This window comes from Girardinichthys multiradiatus, chromosome 12 (genome assembly GCF_021462225.1).
Source record: "Girardinichthys multiradiatus isolate DD_20200921_A chromosome 12, DD_fGirMul_XY1, whole genome shotgun sequence".
Lineage (NCBI taxonomy): Eukaryota > Metazoa > Chordata > Actinopteri > Cyprinodontiformes > Goodeidae > Girardinichthys > Girardinichthys multiradiatus.
Genome location: NC_061805.1, coordinates 41,013,378 through 41,031,241, shown reverse-complemented (window position 1 = coordinate 41,031,241; position 17,864 = coordinate 41,013,378). Strand labels below are relative to the sequence as shown.

Genomic DNA, 17,864 nt, shown 5'->3' with positions numbered 1-17,864 from the left:
TTATTCTCTTATGAAAAGAAATGATCTATCACAGCTGCATGCAGTTTGTGACAGTTTACGTGTGTTTCTGAGCTCTATAGATAAATGATTGAATGACAAATCGGTTTAATCTTTGCCTTTTTGAAGGACCATTCTCAGTTTGCTGCCAGTAGTTTAACTTTTAAATAAACTACATCCTGTCAAAATGAATTGTGTTTAGTTTGCAGTATAAATGGGTGTTGTTTCAGGAGCCAAAGAAAATAGTGTGCCATGTATTTCATGTGGATAAAAACAAGGTTGCGCATATATGTAAACTGAAGGGTGACATGGTTTTCATTTTGTATTTTAAATAAATAAAAAATTAAATTGTGGCATACATTTATGTTTAGCTCCTTTTTCTCTGAAACCCCGAAATAAAATCATTTGCAACATATAGCCTTTAGAAGTCACCTGATTAATATATAAGGTCCACCTCTTTGTTATTTAATCTACAGAACTCTGCCTCAGAAAGGATCAGGTGGGAGCATCTTAGTCTCTCAATAAATCTGCCTTTTATGGAAGAATGGCACAAAAACAGACCCGTTGTTTAAAGAAATGCATTAGAAATCTAGTTAGTAGTTTGCCGCAAGCGATGAAGGGGAGGAAGTAAACATGACAGAAAGTACTCTTTTCAAATGAGACAAAACCTGAAATATTTGGCCCACATTTGAAACCTAATGTGGTGAAAAATAACCCTAACCTCTCCCTGAAGCTGGGTGGTGCTAAATACAAGGAATTTCTGGAAGAAAACCTGTTTCAAAAGACTTGAGGCTGGGACAGAACTGCACCTTTCAGCAGGACAACAACCCTACGCAGGCCGGCAGAGTTAATGTGAAATAGTTTAGATCAAAGCACTTTCAGGTGTTAGAATGGCCTATTTAAAGTCCAGACCTAAATCAGTTAGAAAATATTAGGCAAAATATAACTTATTGGGCCTAAGCTATTTTACAAAAGAGAATGGACAGAAATATCAAACTCTAGTTGAGCAACGCTGGTAGAAACATGCTGGAATTCCTGCTAAACGGCTCTATCCAGTATTGACTTATTTGGCTGAATTCATAAGCTACCACAGTTTTAAGGTTTTATTTTAAAGCAAAAAAACATGTATCTAATTCCTTCCACTTCGTTGTGCCTCATTATGTTGGTCTATCACTTGTCATACAGTTTGAGGTTGTAGCTTTGCAAAATATAAAATAAATCAAGGTTTTGCAAGGCACTGTATTTAGCTTAGTCCCATACTAAATTTTCTTTCTCTTTACGTTTTTCAAACATAGCCAAACCAAAATCCATGAGCTCTTCTTGTGTAGATTACTCCTGCTGCAAAAAATAAATCAAACAACAGTTGCTCCTGAGAAGTCAACCATCCACAGTGTAACATGTTTATTTATGTAAAACTTATATTCCAATTAACAAGTACAAAAAACCCACTGATCATTCTATAATGGGAGTACAAAGCAAAGAGGTGCCATGTTTGGGAAACTGCTCATGTGGAAGAAATGCAAATGGTGTGAAATGAGTGTGTCTGGTAATGTGTTTGAATAAAGCCCCATACTGTGGTAAATGACTGGATCCCTGATAACTCTTTCTGCTCTCCTCTTTCATTTGTTTTACAGGCATACTTCCGACAGGGTGTTGCCCTTCAGTATCTTGGTCGCCATGCAGACGCACTGGCCGCCTTCGCCTCTGGGCTGGCCCAGGATCCCAAGAGCCTTCAGCTGCTTGTGGGGATGGTCGAAGCCGCCATGAAGTCACCACTACGAGGTGAGATTTGTTGAAGCTCAGCACCCTACGCGTCATCATGTGTTTCAACAGATATTCATGTTTATTTCAATAACTTCACTGCTTCACAATCTTCACATATTTTGTCCTACAGCAGTCTAAGTGACTGTCTCACAGATAATCCCCATTCTGTCAGTCAATACACATGTAGGGGTGACTTTATCTGTCAATTTTATTCAGCTTTTCAGCAAGCAAGCTGTCTGTCTATCTTTTTTTCTTTGTTACTGACTGTTTGTGTCGAGTACTTACCTTCGGGCTCTGAGGCATGACGCCTGCAGCTTCAGCATATTGTATTGTCACTCATCCTGATCGCACACACAGATAGCCTGTTATCTAAATGAGCATCCAACAGTAATGCCATTGTGTTTGCCTGGCCTTGTGTAAGCCTTTTTGCTGAAGCTGAGTGGATCTTTAAGCAGTGCATCGAAACCAAAATTGTGGGTATAAAACTGATGCTGATGCCGGGCATTATTACCTTGTGTTTGTCACTGAATAGGAAGCTATCACTGTCAAGACACCCCAACAGTTTTTCCTCTGATAATCCAGAAGACATACTAGAAATGCACTGATTGTTCAGAGATCAGAATCTTCCAATTTTATATCAATTGGTTCTGATCGGCAATTGGCAGGTCAAGCACTGAAAAATCAGATTTTATTCTGTCACACTAATAAAATGCATTGAAAACAGGAATAAAGTTAGTTAGTTTAATTAATTACCAAGCTGGGGCACCACCTGATTGTCAGGAAACTAGAATCAGCTTTAATGACTAAGACTGTGTTTAAAAAAGGAAATTTGACTTTGGTTTCAAGCGCTCACAGCACAGAAAATCTGTGTAAATATATAAACTTTAGAAGAAATACAAATAAGGATAAAAGGAGCAGTATGTACATGTATTTGTATGAACAGCCATTTCTTTATGTAAAGAAAAAGAAAGGCAGGTTGTGAGGTGCAAATATGAGTATTTTCTTTCACATCAGAGTAGCTGACTACTCAGCCCGTAATGTGTTTATTGTGTTCATCACAGAGACAGCGTGGGGAAAGAAACTGTCTCTGTGGTAGCTGTTTTTTGCAAATAGTGTTCTGTAGCGCCTGCTTGAAGGTAAAAGTCTAAACAGTTAGTGTCCAGGATGTGTGGAGTCTACAGAGATGTTAGCTGCCCTTTTCCTGACCATAAACTTGTACAAGTCCTGGATGGAGGGAAGGTCAGCCCAGATGATTCTCTCTGCAGACCCAATTGTTCATTGCAGTCTGGACCTATCCTGTTTTGTGGATGAGCTAAACCATGCAGTAATGGACAAACACAGGACAGACTGAATAATGGCAGTATAGAAGACCAGTGGCAGATTGTACTTCTTGAGTTGCATTTTCTGCTTCCGAACAGTGTCTGTGTGTGGGAGGAGTTCTTCTCCCCTTGGTGCGAGTTCTTCGAAGGTTCACCATCATCTCCACAATCTTGAGTGGTTAAGCTCCAGGTGGTTCTGACCACACCAGTGGACCAATGATCCACCTCCAGTTTGCATGCAGACTTGTCACTTCCCTGGATCAGAACACCCCCCCGATGAGGGGGTAGACTGGCATTTCTGTATTAAAAATACTTTTTTATTGGGCCTATCTAATACTCTGAATTTCTGAGAATTATAAATCGGTGTTTTTATCTGTGCCACAGTCATCAAAATAAACTTAAACATTGGAAATATATCACTCTGTTTGTTGTTAATCTATGTAAGATAAAAATATAAAGTTGAACTTTTTGAATGAAATTCCAATGATAATTATTTAAACTACATTATGGCTGTACCTGTTTTACGAGTTTAGTTCATCTTTACATTTTTCATCGCCTTCACCTTTTTGCCAAACTATGGTGAAACAGGGTCTCTTAAAACATGTGGTCTGGTTTTATGATCCAAATCTTTTTGTGAAATGTGTTATGAGATCTGTCGCTGCAGAGATCTGATCAGTGAGAAGTTGAGAGCAGCAGTCCTCTAGAAATTTGGGTGCAGATGCAAAGAGAAAAAAATGGCACAGAGAGCAAAGAATGGAGTGCCCATGTTAGCACCATGAGCTTTTCTGCCTGCGATTGGAATCAAAAAAGCAAAAACAAAACAAATTTGGGTCTGAGCCCAGACCAGTTTATTGTGGACCAGAAAGGGTTTTCTCAGTAGGGGAAGAGCAATATTTAGACCAAGCCACTTAATCCTCTAATTGTTTACCCTACTTCCCTGAGTGCCAGGCAATAATGGGAAGAGCTAAACCAAGGTGTGTTTAGGAGAGGTAGCTAGGTCAAAGGATTTAAAACAATGATCCTCTCAGTGGGGCTGTTGGCACTTGGGGGCCATAATCAATATTACGGCTACAAACAAGGAGAATAATTTGTGTTACACAGCTAAAGTCCCAGTAGAAGTGAAAGGTAGGTGTGTACTGCTTTCTCCCCTTTAAGGAGGGACATTCAAACCCAGATCTGGCTGTTTATTTGAAAATATATGGCTACACCTTTTATAAAAGGTTAACAAAAATTGATTTGTTTTAATGAGATTTACTTATGTGGTGATTTTACATTCAGTTCTTCAACTTGCTACACCTCTATGTGAGAACAAGAATATTAGTTCTTAAAAAACTTGTACTTTTTTTTTCAATTATGCTCTTTTGTTCAAGTCCCTTATATCATTGTATGATCTGTATTCAGAAAGGTTTTCCTTTGTCCGTTTACAGTAGCTGTGCATTTGTGCAACCCTGTAATTAAAAATCAGATTACATCTTGTTGTGATTACTAATCTTACCGATTTATGTCACCGTAGGTATATTAACACATTTCTGTGTCCTCAAACCACCGTTAATTTATTGACACGCTACTATAACATCTATCCAAAAACAAGCCACTGAACGGAGAAAAGTTTCCAGATTGTATTTGATTCTTGATTCTCATTCAGAGCTTCTCAAATAGTGCACTACAATCCATATGTGGACTCAAATGCAGTATTATCTGCTGCCAGAGTGGTTGTTTTTTTAGTTGTGCTTCTTTCCTTGCATTAGCAGTGACCCTTTTTATGTTGCACAGCTTTTTTAGCCTTTATGGTATTTGCTGTAATACAGGATGAGTCCGTGGGCCTCCGGTGAAAAAGAAGAAAGAGATGCAGTCCTTAAAATTATACTGTCTGACTGAATGAGTTCCTACATGTTTTTTTTTTCCTATGGGAAATTTAACCTGTTTCTCTTTAATGTAAGAAACAGATATTAAACCTGGCAATGTGAAACAATACTATGAGAATGAACACAAATCATTTGGGGAACCATACCCATTTAAATCTAAAGGGAAAAACTAAACAAATTGTAATATGAACATATTATATAACAGGTGTAGAAAAACACACAGTATGATTGATTCTGAGTCAACATAAAAAGTGTTTATACCTGAAAAGGAGTCAAAGAGAGCTTCATTGCAGTGACCTCATAGCACAGGTGATTGCTCTATTAAAAATGAAGAGCAGTTGTTATTCCACAACAGGTTTGGTTTGGCTATGAATAACTAATATTAAGTACCAAGGGAATTTATTTGCAAAGTTATTCATTTTAATGAAAATTACCAAGTTGGGGCACCACCTGATAATCAGGAATTAATAGCCAAAAAACCTCTCAGTATGTGTCATTTATTCTTTTTATGAATACATACTTGTGAGGTGTGATATCATAGAACAAATGATGAATGAGTGAATTCATGCACTGACGTTCTTAAACAGCAAGCCCTGCACGCATGTACAGAATAAACAAAAAATATCTCTCTAAACAAGAGTTTATTAACAAAATACTTTATCTGCAAGTTAAAATACTTCAGCCAACAAACTCGTTAACTAGACTAATAACATTAAACTACTACTAAATAAAAAAGAAAAGAAGGAAAACTAATACTACGACAAAAATTGTAAAAAGTAACAAATAAGAATAAAACTGAAACCAATAAAACGAAGCAGTGATTTTGCAGTTCAGTGTGAATATGTATGTTTTGGAACCAACACATTGCAAAGTAAAAATAAAAAACTTTTTAATAAAACAATGTTTTCAAAATTTCTTGCTGACTTAGAAATCAGTCATATTTTGGACAATTAATTCCTGATATTTTGTGTTTTAATTAGCCATCAGAATGACTGATAAAATGGAATAATAGACTACTAAGATGGCGCCATGCTACAGCCGATCGCAGCATGAACCGAGCGAGCTGTGTATATAAGGACTCTCCAGGTCAAGCGGCTGGGACACGCGTCACTCAACAAAATTGTACAATTTCAAAGTGGTAAAATAATAAATTAGTAAATGAGACAGGAAAAGCTGTCTTGTTTGATTTAAATCTTCAATATCAAACAGAACAACTTCTTAAAGTGAGGCAGGGATTCAATAGTCAGAGCTTGGCAGCTGAATGTGCCTGAAGATAAAGAGTGAGTAACTGTTTCAAAAAGCCGCAATAAACTATTTCTGACAACCAGCTGACCCCATTCATGATCATGGACTTGAAATTTGAAGCAACCAGCGAGAGTCATGATCAGCATGTTGCAGGTGAAAGCACAGCATGGTGTGGAGATGTCATCTGAATTTTATCCTTTAGACATCAGGATGAAGAGGTACAATTTGATCTCCATTCTGTTACTCATTTATGGTTGCAAGTAAAAAGAGTCAATGACACAAAATAAATCATAGAAAGTAAACTTTAAAATAAACTATTTGAGTAGAATAAAAGCTCAACAGCTTTATTTTGTATTTGAAACACCAAGGCTGTATTGTCAGCTTTCTATTGTATATTTTAAATTCGAATGAAATAACTGAATTGAGTTAATTTAACTTCTAGAGAAAAATTATCATCCAGCAAGATAACCCGTTTTGTTTTGGACTAAGAAAGTCCTAACCTTAAGTAAAATAGTGTAAAATTATCAAACGCGCTCTGTACAGAATAAATAATTAACTATTACAGCTTATTTTCCAGTTATTGCTGCACAAGAGAGTCAAACCAGATAAGAAATCCAATATTACAAACATTTAGCAGTAAAATAAAGACAAAATGTATTTACCATAAACACACTCACCTATCTTTTTAGAAAAAAAATAAAGATTGTTTTCATTAAAACAATAGAGAAACTGAAGATTCATTGAATCATGAATCATTGTAATTGGTTGTTGCATTTTGTTGCATTAAAGTGGAATTGATGTCAACAAGGAGAAATTCAGTTTTCTTGGAGTTCAGTTTAAGGAAGCCTGAAAGGAAAGATATAGTGGAAGGGTGGCTTTGGGCTCAGTAGAGAGGTAGAGCTGGGTGTCGCTACGCAGATGACACTGCGTAGCGATGAAAGTGAATACCAAATTTCCTCAAAATAAGACCAAATGGAACACAACAGATGATAAAGAGCAGAGGGAGAACGACAGAACCCTGAGGTACACAGGTAGTGACAAGGAAAGGCTGGGATTTGAACTTCTTGAGCTGAACAAATTGATGATGGTTAAAAAGTTAAGATTTGAAACACTTCAAAGATGTGCCAGAGAACCCTGGAGATAATCTGTCAAGGAGGATATCATAAGAAATGGTGTCAAGGAGGTTTAGGAGGATCAGTAGTGATAAAAGTCCAGAGTCTGCCGCAATCAGGAGATCTTTGGTTATTTTAACCAAAGCCATCTCAGTGCTATGGAGGGGATGAATACCAACTTCTTCAATTCAATGATTATTGGAAAGATGAGTATGAACCTGGACAGCAGAGATATTAAGGGTAAGTAAGAAATTGGACAGAAGTTAATTATGTTATTAGGATCAGCACCTGTTTTTTTTTTTCAGGAGTTATTGCGGCAATTGTCTTGAGTGTCATAATATGGTGTTGATGGTAAAAAAAAACAAAAAAACAATGATCTGATGTTCCCTTCACCTGAGCATGAGGTTAGCTTAATAGTCAGATTTGGCTTTGGTGACCTATCCTTATAGTATTTTGCATGGTCTTCAAACATGTTTTTGTGAGTGGTAAAACCTGATGAAAGAGATGGAGTGAGATCTATAAACTTGTAGATTGACATTAAAGGAAAATACTTCATGGTCAAGTATGGGCAAATTGGATGCAGCACACTGAGAGGGGATTAAACCAGAACAAAATACAAGAATGTGTCCTTCGTAGTGAATGGAAAGTCAATAAACTGTGCAAGTCCAAAGCTGTCTAGGCTTGATGTAAAATCTCTTGTTAAAAATATTTATGTTTTCGATTTGATCTTTGCAGAAAAAGGGATGTGTCCAGCCTTACCTGCAGACAGCTGGAACACGCTATAGGCAGTCAGAACAGTACAAAGCTAGTGTGGAAAATAATTAATGACCATGTACCATCACAATATAAATATAAATTACAACATTGAAAAGGCATTTTGTTAAGAAAATTCGACGAAGTTTATGATATCTCAGATCATATATATCTCATAGCTCGTTTAAAGCCAGCTCTAGCATCTATTTCTGTGCCTGTGTTGTGTGTAGGGAATAATGCACTCCAGTGTTGTCACAACGACCTGCTTATAAACGTAACAGCCATGACACCTTTTTAAAAAAGCATTTTTTTTTGCGTTTGATTTATGATTCAGCTCTCAGTGTCACTCTGAAGGCAATTACAAGGTGTGAATGGATATAATATGCATGCACTGTCTCCATAAGCAGGGCGTTCTGCCAAGTGCCGGAACAGAAGAGATGCTCTTGAAAGAACTTCATCAGTTATACTTTTGTGTGCTTGTATGGGGATGCATCTCATATTCTGTGAGCTTGTGAGTGCAGGTGTGTGTGTGTGTGTGTTTGTGTACATAGACAAGCATTCTTGTTAGGTTCTATGGTTCACCCCATTTGTTCAGATGTTCTTGTGTTAAAATGTTCGTAAGTAAACACTTTCAGACACTTTTATCTGAAGATAAAAATTAAATTATACACTGTTTGAATTGGGAGATTATCTGTAGTGTGCAATGCTTTGATCTAATTAGAACCAACCCTTTTCAAAGTTTTTACAATTCAAGGCCATGCATAATTTCTACCAGTCTCATCTTACTATACAGTGCCTTAGAAAAGTATTGATATAGCATAAACCTTTACTCATTTTGTCAAAACCACATATTTCATTGTTTCTTGTTTGTCTATCACAGTGGTGTGGGGTGGAAGGAAATTAGTCCATGGTTTTTCAACTTTGAATGTGGTGTGTGTTTCAGCTCCCCTCAGAAAATATTTTTGCTGCCATTAAAACTGCAAGTGCCTCTACCAGCTTTGCTGTCTGGTGACTGAAAATTGTGTGCATTCTACTCTGAAGAAATAGATTTCACCTGATTTATTTTCAGGTGTCAGATGAAAGGGTACCAATGCATGCCATACCCTAAGCATTTATAAAATCATGTCTCATTTTAACTTTAAAGCAATCTACTACTTTTTGTTCGTCTATCACATAAAGTTCCAATAAAATATATTAATGTTTCTGGTTGTTATGTAACAAAAAAGTGTAGGGGATAGACATATGTTTGGAAGGCACAGTATATAAATTGCAATACATACAAAAAGCACCACATATGCATTATTAGATCACATACATACACTTGGTCAGGTCAGGACATTTGATGTTGCCATCTGCCACAGGGCTCTATAATCTGAAAAGGCTGGAGATCCCCATTCCCATGTGGTACAACATTGATTTATGTCATTGTGTGAGTTTTCAGCCTCTTCAAGGGTCACCTTCTACGCCTCCTTTGCTTTGTGCTCCTCCATCACATCTCCACTACACACTGGCATGAGCTGTTTTTGTTTTACAACCATCCTGTCATTTTAATGTTAATACCTTGCAGTCATGTTACCTGAAAAAGGCCACAATTTTGACATAATTTCATCAGGTGGTTTAAGAGAACAGTCATCAGCAATGGTCTAAACATTTGGCATTTTATGCAGTGAAAACTGCCTGAGATTACCCAAGTCGAAGAAGATTATGAAAAATGGCTCATGCAGTGCATAGAATTATTGTTAAATTGTCAAGGCCGACCGTCATTTAGCCTAACTACAGGGTATGATTGTGGAAGCAGGAGAAAGCTGTTATTTAAAGAAAGTAGAATCTGAGGGGAGACAAATCCCACCTTTAACACAGTTTACAAATCTCTAACACATTTACCACAATCTACCTAACATGTTGTCACTCAGCCTGGCAGCCGAAAGTTGTGTGTACTCTGGCAAACTTTATAGTCTGTTTCCAACTTGTTTTTGCTCTGCACAGATTCTCTGGAGCCCACCTATCAGCAACTGCAAAAGATGAAGCTGGACAAAAGTCCCTTTGTGGTGGTGTCTGTGATTGGCCAGGAGCTACTGACCGCAGGCCATCACACGGCCTCCGTGGTGGTGCTCGAAGCCGCTTTGAAGATAGGGACGTGCAGCCTCAAGCTACGCGGCTCCGTCTTCTCGGCCCTCAGCAGCGCCCACTGGTCCCTGGGCAACACAGAGAAGAGCCTCGGGTACATGCAGCAAGACTTGGAAGTGGCCAAGACCTTAGGTATGTCAGCTGGGAACAGGGCATTGTGACAATGATGTAGAGCAGTCGTTTTACTTTTATGAATTGCTTCAATTAAAGATGCATGGGATTGTTAGCTGAAAAAACAGAAATATATATACATAAAAATCCACCAGGTTATGAGACCCAAATAGAGAGAAAATAGAAAGACAAGACATAGGTCATCATTTTGTTGTTTTTATCTATTTTATTTGCAAAGCTAAAAATGTAATATGCATCATATCACTCTTTTATTTTTCTATAATATCATTAGTGTCCATCTTAATTTGCAGAAGAAAAAGTTCAGATTTACTGTTACTGTATGTTAGGAGTGTAAGTTCTTGATTACTTTATTGTTACTGTACCAAAGCCACAAGCAGCCTTTCTCTTATGACCAGTTATTTATTTGTTATTCATGAGTCAAAGGTGGTGTTGTTTTGTGTGGGAGAGAGAGCAGTAGGTGTTACACAGCTCTTTAGTCACAAAGGAATTCACTATTAAGTCAAAAACAAAGAGAATTGGTAGAGGTGATATTTTAAACTGTCCTTGTCTTACATTAACAATTAAATTAATGCACATAATGCTGTTGGCATTATTACCTGTAAAGAAAGTCTTAACCTTAGCTATGGGATTTCCCAAAGGCTTCCGAAATTTGCTAATCCACTATGTTCCATGACAGACTGTAATGGACTCTCCAAGAGGATAATATTTAACAACTTTGCTGTAAGAAGTTCAGGTTTCTATTTTCTGCCCATGTTTAACATCCCTGTTGTGGAAGCCTGAATGAACAGCTGACATTACTCAGATAATACATATGCCTTTCTGAAGGTTCTTACTATCTTATATAACTGAGCCTACGTTACTCAGTAACTTCCACACCAAAACGTGTTGTTGTCACTGTGACCAGCCATTGCCTAAGTAAAGTGCATTTACTGCCTGGAAACAGATCAGGTCAGTTTTAATGTTGCCGACAAAGGCTAAAAAAATATTTTGGTCACCAGTAGATTTCTTGGTGCATCTCAGACCGTTATAGGTCTAAATATTTTGCCCCTAATAATGACAATGTTTTATGTCCATCAGTCCATCACTGATGTTTATGCTGAAATCTTGAAAATCTCAGTTTCTGCACAGCCTTGTAATTGCTTTCCTTTTTTTGATGTAATATATCAAAATGACACTTTGCATAATATGCACTTAAAATGTCATCACATCTTTTATTATTAAGATTCAAATGTTCATTCTTCATAGTTTCATCCTCATGTTTAATAACTGACTGTGTTCCTCAGCACAACACTTTCTCCTTTAATGGTTTTCTTCATGTTTATGACTATTTACATTGTACGTAGATTCTTTCTGAAGGCATCAAAACTGTGAATTATGGAATTATGTAGCAAACAAAAATTAGTAAAAGAACTTTAAATTTGTTTTTTATTTTAGATTCCTTAAAGCAGTCGCCCTTTGCTGTGATGACTTCAATATTAACTTTTAGCCATCTCTCAATGAACCTCTGGGAAGTTCTTTCAAGACTCTTTGGGAAACCATTTCAGGTGACCACCTCATGAAGCTCATGGAGAGAATGCTAAGAGAGCAAAGCAGTCATTAAAGCAAAGGGCGGCTATTTTGAAAAATATAAAAATGTTTAGAGTTATTTCACACTATTTGTTTACTATATGATTCCATGTGTGTTCATTCACTGTTTTGCTGCCTTTGGTGAGAATCTACATAGCAAATAGTCAAGAAAATAAAGAGAACCATTAAGTGAGAAAGTGTATCTAAAACATTTGACCAGTAGTGTATATATCCCTGTTTGTACAAATATGACCACATATTATCCAACTCCCACCTCCATGCTTCCCTGTCACTGTTTTGCAATCATGAGGAATCCTGGCAAGATACCTATCAGACTTACTGAACCCAATATAGGGAGAGCAAATTAATCTTGTTATCTGACAAAAGAGTGAATCTTCAATTTTCATTCGCCTCTTTTCATTGTTCTTCAGCAAAACTGAATGTGTGCCAAAAACTACACTACTTTTACACTGTTTTTAATTTTGTGGCCAATATCCAACCTCCAGTTACTTGTAAAACTTTCACCTGCCGATAATGATATTTGCCAATTATCGATTTCGCTTGAAGATCTATAATTAATGGCATTCAAAATATTTTTAAGCAATACTGGAGTGAATGGTTAGTATTCATATGGGAACCAGACAAATTGATTATTGAGTTTATATTTTAAACTGTCTTTAGCAACTTACATTAGCAAAGAAAAACGTTCATTTACTGCAGAAACTGTACAAAATGGAAAAAAAACTCAGAAGGTTAAGATGCCTAAAAAAAAGCATTCAGCACTGACTGGCTCCACTCTTCTTACCCCCACACATTTGACACATGAGTGGGCAGAGCAGCTGGAGATAAGAAGCTGAGGTTCTCAGGTGGAGCACAGAGACTTGAGCTTTTCTTTGGCCCTTACTGTGAGGCCTTGCTGTCAGGCAGAAATAATAAGGCTTTCCCCTTTTACCCTCCGGAGCTTTAAGATCAACACCAGCAGCTGTCAAATAATCTGTTCTGCAGAGGAGAACGCAGAATGGCCACTTTACCTTTTAAGGGTGCTGTGGTATGCAAGTGGCATACATATGGTTCATGACACAGTAGCGTGATATGAAATAAACAGCAGCTGGTTTCTAATTTTATCCAGCAGATAGTGAATGTGTCAGTTTCTTTATTTCAAGTCTTTTGTTTCTTACCTCTTCAGGTGACCAAACTGGGGAATGCCGTGCTCATGGGAATCTGGGCTCTGCATTCTTCTCCAAGGGAAACTACCGTGAAGCATTGACCAACCACCGCAGCCAGCTGGTTCTGGCCATGAAGCTAAAGGACAGAGAGGTAAGTAGTGTTACAGCGGCCCTGTAATAGGTAGAGCAGGCCAACTGTCACTGCAGAGGATAATAAATTGAGGTCGATTTTTCTTTTCCATGAGTCTCTTATCATGTTCGAAAGTGCAGGATTGCCTTGAAATTCCTCTGCTCTCCCTGTTTGGAGGACACGTGAAGGGGAAATATGAAGGACACAGAAATGCTGCTACTCTGTCATTTCAGAAAAAAATTTGTGTGAAATTGGTACAGAGCATACATAAAGGGGAAGGTGGAAAAAAAAAAAGATAGTACGAGCAACAGACACATATAATAGAGAGCTTTAGCTGCTGCTAAAATTGATGCAAACAGTTAATGGTGATGTTATTCAGATGAATACCTGACTTTCTGGCTTTCAAACATGCAGCGTTTTTAAAGTGCAATTTGCAGGAAATACAGGTCCTTCTCAAAATATTAGCATATTGTGATAAAGTTCATTATTTTCCATAATGTCATGATGAAAATTAAACATTCATATATTTTAGATTCATTGCACACTAACTGAAATATTTCAGGTCTTTTATTGTCTTAATACGGATGATTGTGGCATACAGCTCATGAAAACCCAAAATTCCTATCTCACAAAATTAGCATATTTCATCCGACCAATAAAAGAAAAGTGTTTTTAATACAAAAAACGTCAACCTTCAAATAATCATGTACAGTTATGCACTCAAAACTTGGTCGGGAATCCTTTGGCAGAAATGACTGCTTCAATGCGGCGTGGCATGGAGGCAATCAGCCTGTGGCACTGCTGAGGTCTTATGGAGGCCCAGGATGCTTCAATAGCGGCCTTTAGCTCATCCAGAGTGTTGGGTCTTGAGTCTCTCAACGTTCTCTTCACAATATCCCACAGATTCTCTATGGGGTTCAGGTCAGGAGAGTTGGCAGGCCAATTGAGCACAGTGATACCATGGTCAGTAAACCATTTACCAGTGGTTTTGGCACTGTGAGCAGGTGCCAGGTCGTGCTGAAAAATGAAATCTTCATCTCCATAAAGCTTTTCAGCAGATGGAAGCATGAAGTGCTCAAAAATCTCCTGATAGCTAGCTGCATTGATCCTGCCCTTGATAAAACACAGTGGACCAACACCAGCAGCTGACACGGCACCCCAGACCATCACTGACTGTGGGTACTTGACACTGGACTTCTGGCATTTTGGCATTTCCTTCTCCCCAGTCTTCCTCCAGACTCTGGCACCTTGATTTCTGAATGACATGCAGAATTTGCTTTCATCCGAAAAAAGTACTTTGGACCACTGAGCAACAGTCCAGTGCTGCTTCTCTGTAGCCCAGGTCTGGGGAATGCGGCACCTGTAGCCCATTTCCTGCACACGCCTGTGCACAGTGGCTCTGGATGTTTCTACTCCACACTCAGTCCACTGCTTCCGCAGGTCCCCCAAGGTCTGGAATCGGCCCTTCTCCACAATCTTCCTCAGGGTTCGGTCACCTCTTCTCGTTGTGCAACGTTTTCTGCCACACTTTTTCCTTCCCACAGACTTCCCACTGAGGTGCCTTGATACAGCACTCTGGGAACAGCCTATTCGTACAGAAATTTCTTTCTGTGTCTTACCCTCTTGCTTGAGGGTGTCAATAGTGGCCTTCTGGACAGCAGTCAGGTCGGCAGTCTTACCCATGATTGGGGTTTTGAGTGATGAACCAGGCTGGGAGTTTTAAAGGCCCTAGGAATCTTTTGCAGGTGTTTAGAGTTAACTTGTTGATTCAGATGATTAGGTTCATAGCTCGTTTAGAGACCCTTTTAATGATATGCTAATTTTGTGAGATAGGAATTTTGAGTTTTCATGAGCTGTATGCCAAAATCATCCGTATTAAGACAATAAAAGACCTGAAATATTTCAGTTAGTGTGCAATGAATCTAAAATATATGAATGTTAAATTTTCATCATGACATTATGGAAAATAATTTGGAAGGAAATGATTTGGACAGCCAGATCCACTTTCAATCCTGTGGTGCCCTCTCTCTCTGCTCTCTGTCTCTCAACTCTTTCTGTCTCTCCTCCTGACCTTTGTGGTCATTGTTGAGGGGTGACAGGTGCTTGTTCCTACACAATTCCTGTCACACAAGGAGAAGAATGGCTCCCTGTTTCCCCTTCCTTATCCTTCCCACCAGACTGGCAGGCCTGTTTGTTTTTGTTCCTCCATATCGCGAGGCATTTAAACAGTCCAGTCAAGTGCAGCACAATACACCAGGATGAAACTTACTGTTGAGGAATGAGGACAAGGGTGTCCTTAAAGTATTTTACTTCCAAAGATCAAATGTATGACTGTGTGGTCCATGATACGTACAGTGTCTCGCAAATGTATTGATAGCCCTTGAACCTTGTCACATTTAGTCATGTTGGAGCTATAATTGTTCATGTATTTTGCTATGCTTTTGAGTGATAGAGCAACACAAAGTAGTACAGACTGTAGGGCCAATGATACCTGGTTTTCATTTTTTTAACAAATCAATCTGAAAACTGTGGTGTGTATTAATAATTCATCTCAGTACATTTTAGAACCACATTTCACAGCAGTTACAGCTGCAACTCTTTGGGAGGTTTGCATTGTAGATTTAGAGACTGAAATGATCCCCATTCTTCTTTGCAAAGTAGCTCGAGCTCTGACAGATTGGGTAGAAGAGCATCTTTGAAGATGAGTTTTCAAGTCTTACCACATACTCTCAATTAGATTTAGATTTGGACTTTGACTAGGACATTCTGCAACATGAATATGCTTCAATCTACGCAATTTTATTACAGTTCTGGCTGTATGTTTAGGGTTGTTGGAAGGTGAACCTCAGCCTTAATCTCAAGGCTTTTGCTGCCTCTAATTGGTTTTCTTCCAAGATTCTCCTGTATATAACTCTTTCCACCTTTCAATCAAGGCTGGCCAGCTTCTTAGGTCTCTGCTGAAAAATAGGATCCTGATAGCATATTACTGCCACTACCATGTTTCAGGCTGGTGAATGTCTGTTCAAGGTAATGTGCAGTGTTAGTTTTTCATCTCACATTGCTTTTTGTATGTATGCTGCACAGTTAAATTTTGGTCCGACCATTGCACTTTCCTTCACGTTTGATGTGTCCCAACATGGTATGTGGCAATCTTTTAAGGGGGTTCTTATGCTTTTCCATCTATGATGCCTTCTTTGCCAGTCTCTCTGCAAAGCCAGATTTGTGGAGTGGACAACAAAGAGTTGTCCTGTTAACACCTAAGTTGTACCTATCTGCAGCTTTTCCAGAGTTAGCATATGCCTCTTGGTTGCTTCTCTGATCAATACCTTTCTTGTCCTTCATGTCAGTTAAGGTACAAGGCAATGTCTTGGTAGGTTTGAATTTTTACTACACTCTGTCATTTTCAGATGGAAAGAGTGGACAGCAATTAAACAGTTTTTGAGGAAATATTTGGCATATATTTTCATAACTTGACCTTGTTTTAAACTTTTCCACAACTTTATCCCTAGCATGTGTTCTGTGTTCCTTTGTCTTCATGATGCTGTTTGTTCACTAATGTTCTCTAACAAACCTCTGAGGCCTTCACAGAAGAGCTGAATTTATACTGACATTAAATTACACACAGGTAGACTTTACTTTTCATTTGGCTTCTGAAGACATTTGGCTACACTGGACCTTCATTTTGGCTATCATAGAGAGTATGATGGTGAGGTTTGTTGTGCTCTGTACAAAGACATGACATGCTTCTTCTCAGACATTGATCTAAAATAAACTTAAATTAGTTGGATCATGGAAATGACATGAACCTCTTTGAAGGCCAAAGGCACTGCGGAGAACTATATTAGTAGATCAGACACTAAAGTCCATGGCGTTCAGATTTTGTCTCTTGGAGGGAAACAATAGTGTAACTGTCCCACCACCCCCCACCCATACACGCACATACACTTTCAAAGTAAACTGTCCATTTGTGAGTACGGCACATTGCCTGCGCCCAGCTGAGGACAATGAACTCCACAAATGGTTGCATCATATACAAAACCTCGTTATTGGCTCCTTACAGCCCACCCTACTTCCTCCCCGTCTCTCCTCTCGTTCATCTCAAGGCCCCCTAATCAGAATCATATGTGTGTCACACCACCTGGTCTCCTTCAGAACACACTGGAGCCTGGTGCGCAGCTCATTACGGCCAACTGGGTGTTTTTGTGTTTCTGATGTGAACTTTTTTATCTGGCCTCTGTAAAACTGAGGTCACTTCCTAGGGGCCCTGGGACAGGATGTTGTTTCTGACTGGATTTCCCATGTGCAGCCTACAGTCTATGAACTTACTTAAGAAGATACAACGGACTCTTGATGTATAGAAGAAAAGCAATGATTACAGCCTTTTGTGAATTGTTACTTTAATTGAGTTCACTGCAGTGACTAATAATTTTCTGGAGCTACTTAGTGAAATCTTGGAATGAATGGTTGATTTGAAAATGTTGCCTGGTAGATCATTCTGCAATCATGTCACATGAGCTATAGGTTTGGATTTTTGATTTAAAGGTTTTAATCTTGTGAACACAAAGTTTAGATCATGCAAAATATAAATAAAGTTTCCCAATACAACATACAGTTTATATATGTGCATGTAACTAACCCTTAACACACATTTTTGTTTTCCTACAATATTTAATTTTTTAAAAGCGGTA

General features: G+C 38.4%; 1 protein-coding gene across 3 annotated transcripts in view; it reads left to right on the top strand.

Moving 5' to 3' along the window:
* The window catches only part of LOC124877784 (tetratricopeptide repeat protein 28-like), a 318,485-nt gene that overhangs the window by 184,340 nt on the left and 116,281 nt on the right, over positions 1–17,864 (top strand). For all 3 annotated transcript variants that reach the window (XM_047381288.1, XM_047381287.1, XM_047381289.1), the window contains 3 exons: positions 1,632–1,779; positions 10,042–10,314; positions 13,067–13,197. In XM_047381288.1, the coding sequence (XP_047237244.1) occupies positions 1,632–1,779; positions 10,042–10,314; positions 13,067–13,197 (552 nt within the window). The remainder of the gene's footprint in view (positions 1–1,631; positions 1,780–10,041; positions 10,315–13,066; positions 13,198–17,864) is intronic.